The following is a 6,499-nucleotide window of genomic DNA, read 5'->3' as shown; positions in this document are numbered from 1 at the left end:
GGTTTTCTACACAGTCCAGTTCAACCGAGGCAACTAAGGCGACAGTAAGCCGTGCAATTAACGTTAGCTAACTTAACTGCTGTGATGCTGATACCTTAATAGCTAGCTTGACATATTTCTGAATAGTGTCAGACTTTGCCATGTTGAAACCGTATATACTCAGTTGTCAGTTCATAAAGTAGCTAGCAGCTGAAGAGCTAAAACCACTGCAGTCTAATAACAGCACTGTGATGAAAGGTTATAGTGTTCAGTTGTGTTGAAACCGTTTTAAAAAGGTGTGAACTTGTGGTCATTTGGAGACTTCAGTTATTGGTACTGCAGTGTAATGACAAGTGTTTCTAGTATTGTGTCCACACATTTAATGTTACTTCGAAATGTTAGAAACACTTTAGTATTACACCAAATTTATATGACAGAGGAGAGACATACTGTTAGAAAACCCTTTTAGTGTAACATCCCACTTGGTATCAGTAGGGTAAAATATTAGCGTAAAACTAAAACAAACACAAAAAACTACAGCTTCCAAAATGACCCGAAATAACTGGTACAGTAAAGTAAATGAATATGGAAGAGTAAACAGTATGAAATGGTATTTATTTTTGCTGGGTGTACTTAATATGTTCAGTTCTGCTGTTTTTTATTAACTAATCTGCTTATTTTCAGATTGATTACACTGGTGTGGAGAGTTCCGATCCATGCTACAGCTGTGCAAAGAACTTTAGCTGGAACAGCACAACACCATGTGTCTGCTCTTTGTCCTTCACATTGAAGCAGCCATTTGAGGTGAGCAGCAGTTTACATGCGCATCCATTACATTAATTCATTTTATCTATCAGTTACTGGAGCAAATAGGGGTTAAGTGTCTTGCTCAGGGACACAATGGTGGATGTCTCACAGTGGGAATCGAACCCAGGTCTCTCCCACACCAAAGGCAAGCATCTTATCTATGCGCCATCACCACCCCCAGCATCCAATGCTTGTCATGCTTCAGAATTGATAGTGTTGCTTGAAGTGCAATAAAAGAAAAAAAAGACTGCTCTCCTGACACTAAATGTCCATTAAGAACTATTTAAAGTCCAAAGAAACACTCAAGGTTTGTTTGGAGCCGTCATTATCATTGATTATTCTACTCTTAAAATATGCAGACCAGCAACTTTCAGAAAGCTTTTATTGATTCATTATAAAAGCTCTCAGCCAGCTGCATTTTCATCTCAACAGTTTCCTGTTAAGACAACCCAGTGTCACTAAGTATTGCATATATTTAGGTTATGATTTAGCATAACTGCATTTTTAGTAGCAACTAAAATCAAACAGGGATCCATCTCTGTCCATGTCATTTTAAAACGTAAAGAAACCTATATTTTAAACATGTAAATCGAGCTGATGATCTAAAGAATCATTTGAGCGTCACCTTGCTGATGTACTTCCTTGCCTTTACTGATATACTCTGTCTATAACACAATCTCTCCCTCCCTGCAGAGCAATGTCTTTATGTACTACGGCTTATCCAACTTCTATCAGAACCACAGACGCTATGTGAAGTCCAGGGATGACAGCCAACTGAATGGTGACCTGTCTGCTTTGAAGGTATAACCTTGGAAATGTACTGTTATTACATGTGGTTTCAACACATGCCTGTTGCATCAGTTTAACACTGGCTGCTTTTTACAGAACCCCAGCAAGGAATGTGAACCGTACCGTACAAGTGAAGGACTGCCCATTGCTCCATGTGGGGCCATAGCGAACAGCCTTTTCAATGGTAAGTGAGTCGCGATGAACAACTCGTCAGCAATGTATATCAACTCATGGATTCAACTGGAGTCTGACAATTGAAATGCTTATTAAAAGCTCTGTACATAATAAAACTCTGACATTAGTTTGCAGAAGTTCACCTCATTTGCTGCACTTCCTTAATGCAGAAATGATCAATGTAATGCTTCTCTGTTACAGACACTCTGGAGCTGTATTATATTGATTCCAATGGCACCAGAAATGCTATTCCGCTGGTAAAGAAAGGCATTGCATGGTGGACAGACAAGCACGTGAAGTTCAGGAATCCTGGTGGAAACAACAACCTTACTGCAGCTTTCCAAGGTGATTTTAGCAAACTGTGCACAGAATCTTTTAGGCTCATAAACACTAAAGTTGCAGTGACTAGCTTGGTTTTGTCTTGGTCTTTCTCAGGCACCAATAAGCCAGTGAACTGGAGAAAGCCAGTGTACGAGTTGGACCCAACAGATTCTGAGAACAACGGCTTTATCAATGAGGACTTCATTGTGTGGATGCGCACGGCTGCATTGCCTACCTTTCGCAAACTCTATCGCATCATCCAGAAGAAGTCTAGCACAATCCCCACTCTACCCAGTGGCAATTACGCCTTGGACATCACTTACAGTATCCTTTGAATTATAGCCAGAAAATCTACCGCACAATCAAAACTAGAGCTAGCCTAAGGCTGTAGTGTTGGAATTCCTTATGTAAAGCTTCACAGAGTGAGATTATTATGTAGAAACATACTCATTTTAAATTGCATAGATTGGCTTGAAATTTACTAATCCTGTCTACAGACAGTGACAAATCCAAACTTAGTGAACAACAAAACACCTAAATAACATCAAGTCAATATCTGAACAAATTGAATTTAGCTTGTTGTCAGCCTGCTGTCAAGAGACCCCACATAGAGAAGTTTGCGAATCACGCTTAGACAGTTCATGCAAGTTCCTAAAGCCAACAAGTAAACTAAAACTAGTGTTACTCTACAGAGCTAAACTGAAAATTAGCCATGTGACATTGTTGACCATTTACAAGCAAAGAATGCACCTAAACAATGATTAGCAATTAATTAATCACTTTATGGCTTTCAGTAGATTCGTATGGTGGTATGATCTTATTATATCAGGATTTTACAAACCTTTGCAATGATTCTGAGCAAGCTGTGACTAAAACTATCAAGACTAAACTTTTCGCTTTACACAGATGAAAACCTTGAGATCATGTAACGCCCAACATTTGGACACAGTTTATTGCTTAGTTTATTGCTTTAGGTGACTATACATTTGTATGAACTTAAGAAAATGCATGTGAAAAGAAAATCACGCAAGTAAAAAGAGAGAACCTAAGACAAAAAATACTTTATAAGTTATAAAATATAAATACTGTGGTAGGCAGGTGTACAGTAATGTTGAAATGAACAAACCGTAATGTTGACATGTTATGGACAGGTAACAGGATTTTACACTCATATATACTGTGAGAGTTACACAGCTTGTAAACAGGGGTTGTCAAATTGTTTACAGTGTTGAGCTCTCAGGGCCACTGTACATTTGCCATAGTGGAGGATGTATTGATATCAGAAATGATCCGTTGTACATCTCTCTTTACTTTTCTCAGAGCAGCAACGTCATTGTAAATGTGTAGTTGTAGTAAATGTGTATTTATTGATCCTGTTGTCAAATGTACTTTTTTTTCCAATCCAGAAGCTCCGGTCCTTTTTCTTTAACCGTATGCCACCAGATTACCCAGTGCTCAGCTTTGATGGTCGCAAGCGCATGATCCTGAGTACCATCTCCTGGATGGGAGGAAAGAACCCCTTCCTTGGCATTGCCTACATCACCGTGGGCTCGATCTGCTTCTTCCTGGGTGTGGTTCTGCTCATCATCCACCATAAATATGACACCCGTAACACCAGTGCAGATATTCCAAGTTAATCTGTTCGTGTATCGCGTTTCCGTGTCTCTGCATGCATGGATGAACCCAAGGGGATGCGTTCTGGAACGCTTGTAGATTTTTTTGATTTTTTTTTGCCGTGAATACACTGGTCTGTGTTATTGTCTGTTGTGTGTTTGTGCAAGGACAGCAGTGTCTTAAGTGTTTCATCAAAAGCTGTGTTTAAGTGTAACTAAGGCAAAAGATTGGTGCTAGAGTCTGTCTCTGTGCACATACCTTCATGTCAGCAGCTGAGAATGTCATTGTCCTGTCTTCAAAAGAAAGTTTTTATCTTCTATTTGTCTTTACATTATAAACGTATGTTTTATTTTAGCAGTGCTTCGCGTATGGCTAAGTTATTAAAGGATGTAAGTATTTTAAACGCAAGTTTTTGTCCATACTCTGTACTGTAATATGTCCTGCTGATGAATGTACCATTATATTTCATTGACATACCTCTGTGGTCTTTGAGATTACCTTGAATATAGGATGGCATAGTCATTGCTTGTGTGCCGTTTATTATGGTAAACATTGATGTTTAACAAGAAGAATTTTATCCTTGGAGAGTCCAAGGATATTCATGACAAGTTGTACCAAAAGTGGGGATCCTCACTGTTGTGACTGGTTCTATAAAGAGACTGAGCCAGTCATTTGGCATCTTTTTAAATTTAGACTCTAATGCTTATTAACGATAATGTTAACCTATACCACTATATCCAGTATTCTCAGCTCTAAAACTCTGGGTAGCATCTCTGCGTTCTTCAATGTTGACCAAATGATATGCACTTTAAAAGTGTCATGTTTGTTCATTTTCCCCCTTGTTTCACTTCATCTTCTGTTAAAATATTACGATCCTGATTCATTTATATTAAGTAAATTGTTTGAACTATAAATTTATGGGTTTTATAAGGTTTGTAGGGTCGAATTAAACAACTTCCTGACTGTATTGGCGTCATTTGTGATTTTCTGATTCTGATTATTGCAGAGCACTACCACTACTGTTTTGTGGATGTTTTCTTTATTTTGTGTTTATTACCGCCATAAAATTGTTAAAGTAATTTTTTTTTTTTTATTAAGAATTATTAACATAAGACTAATAACAATCTCACGCGACCGGAAATGACAGGCCCACCAAGGGATTGTGGGAAGTCAGGCTGTCAGTGTCAGTCCTTGTGCTGTTCCTTTAGCTTACCCTAACACACAAGTTTGCCAAAATGTACAGACAATTTATGGTAAGAGAGCCGTTTAATCTGTTGCATTTAGCATAAAACGTTCCAGTTTTTTCATTTAAGTGTTACTGTGGTGTAATAGTTGTAAATGTTTGCTAGCTTAGTTTCTGATTAACGTTATGATTAACGTAACGTTAACGGTAAGTTACCTAGCTAAACTCTTCAAACTAACCTAGCTAACTTACGTCGGCAGCTACGTCTTACCATGAATTGAAGTTATTTAATTTAATAAATACTTGTGTTATTCTCGTTGTAATATGTTATTGCGTGTTTAACATCATAACTGTAACACCTCTTTCGCAGGACGCCAGCTAATACCTGGTAGGTTAAGGAACAAGTCGAGCATTAGTGAGTCAGGTTGAAGTTCGTTACCGCTAGTGACGTTAATGATGCACGAAAGTTTCGACCTTTATAATGTGTATCGATTGCCTCGCTTCAACTCAACAAAAAAACTACCACCACGAACGCCTTGCACGTAGTGGTCGTGTGTTTTCTTGTTGAGTCCGTATCACACACGCGACGTACTTATCCAACTGTACTGCCACATAAAACTGTCGCCCTAACAAGGTGAAAGTGAATATGTTGAGAAGACGGAGAATTTTGAGAATAAGAAAGGTAACTGTTAAAGTTTCACGTAACAGTAACTTTAGTTGTAAGTAATCTTATTGAATATAAGTAACAATTATGAAACCAAGAAATCATAATTTTATCGGGATGATGGCCATCCATTCATCCATGCCTTTTGATCCAACAGGCAACTTTAAACATTTTGCCAAACCAAGAACCACCTTTTATTATTCTAAATAATCAAACGTGACAGCAGTGATGTGACCTCTGTTTTGACTTGAGTCTTGGCATTTCACCCTAATCATACAAATGCAATACGTAGGATTGGCCAGCAGATGTCAGGATTTTAGTACCACTATGAAACCTTTTCAAACAAGGAACTACACTGCTCAAAAAACATAAAGGGAACACTTAAACAGTCCTGTGAAATCAAACTGGCCACTTAGGAAGCAACACTGATTGACAATCAGTTTCACATGCTGTTGTGATAATGGAATAGACAACAGGTGGAAATTAGCAAGACACCCCCAATAAAGGAGTGGTTCTGCAGGTGGTGACCACAGACCACTTCTCAGTTCCTATGCTTCCTGGCTGGTGTTTTGGTCACTTTTGGATGCTGGCGGTGCTTTCACTCTAGTGGTAGCATGAGACGGAGTCTACAACCCACACAAGTGGCTCAGGTAGTGCAGCTCATCCAGGATGGCACATCAATGCGAGCTGTGGCAAGAAGGTTTGCTGTGTCTGTCAGCGTAGTGTCCAGAGCATGGAGGCGCTACCAGGAGACAGGCCAGTACATCAGGAGACGTGGAGGAGGCCGTAGGAGGGCAACAACCCAGCAGCAGGACCACTACCTCCGCCTTTGTGCAAGGAGGAGCAGGAGGAGCACTGCCAGAGCCCTGCAAAATGATCTCCAGCAGGCCACAAATGTGCATGTGTCTGCTCAAACGGTCAGAAACAGACTCCATGAGGGTGGTATGAGGGCCCGACGTCCACAGGTG

General features: G+C 39.5%; 2 protein-coding genes across 2 annotated transcripts in view; both read left to right on the top strand.

Annotated features, from left to right (window-relative positions):
* LOC123979524 (cell cycle control protein 50A-like) overlaps positions 1-4,651 on the top strand; it is a 5,820-nt gene extending 1,169 nt beyond the window's left edge. The window contains exons 2-7 of the mRNA XM_046063475.1: positions 664-783; positions 1,480-1,587; positions 1,672-1,759; positions 1,951-2,094; positions 2,185-2,394; positions 3,514-4,651. Of these exons, the coding sequence (XP_045919431.1) occupies positions 664-783; positions 1,480-1,587; positions 1,672-1,759; positions 1,951-2,094; positions 2,185-2,394; positions 3,514-3,707 (864 nt within the window). The 3' untranslated portion in view covers positions 3,708-4,651. The remainder of the gene's footprint in view (positions 1-663; positions 784-1,479; positions 1,588-1,671; positions 1,760-1,950; positions 2,095-2,184; positions 2,395-3,513) is intronic.
* A 168-nt stretch (positions 4,652-4,819) lies between these two features.
* LOC123979625 (cytochrome c oxidase subunit 7A2, mitochondrial-like) overlaps positions 4,820-6,499 on the top strand; it is a 4,657-nt gene continuing 2,977 nt past the window's right edge. The window contains exon 1 of the mRNA XM_046063641.1: positions 4,820-4,937. Within this exon, the coding sequence (XP_045919597.1) occupies positions 4,920-4,937 (18 nt within the window). The 5' untranslated portion in view covers positions 4,820-4,919. The remainder of the gene's footprint in view (positions 4,938-6,499) is intronic.

The sequence above is a fragment of the Micropterus dolomieu genome, linkage group LG11, assembly GCF_021292245.1.
Source record: "Micropterus dolomieu isolate WLL.071019.BEF.003 ecotype Adirondacks linkage group LG11, ASM2129224v1, whole genome shotgun sequence".
Lineage (NCBI taxonomy): Eukaryota > Metazoa > Chordata > Actinopteri > Centrarchiformes > Centrarchidae > Micropterus > Micropterus dolomieu.
Note: the sequence above shows the minus strand (reverse complement) of the source record. Positions and strands in the feature narration are given on the sequence as shown.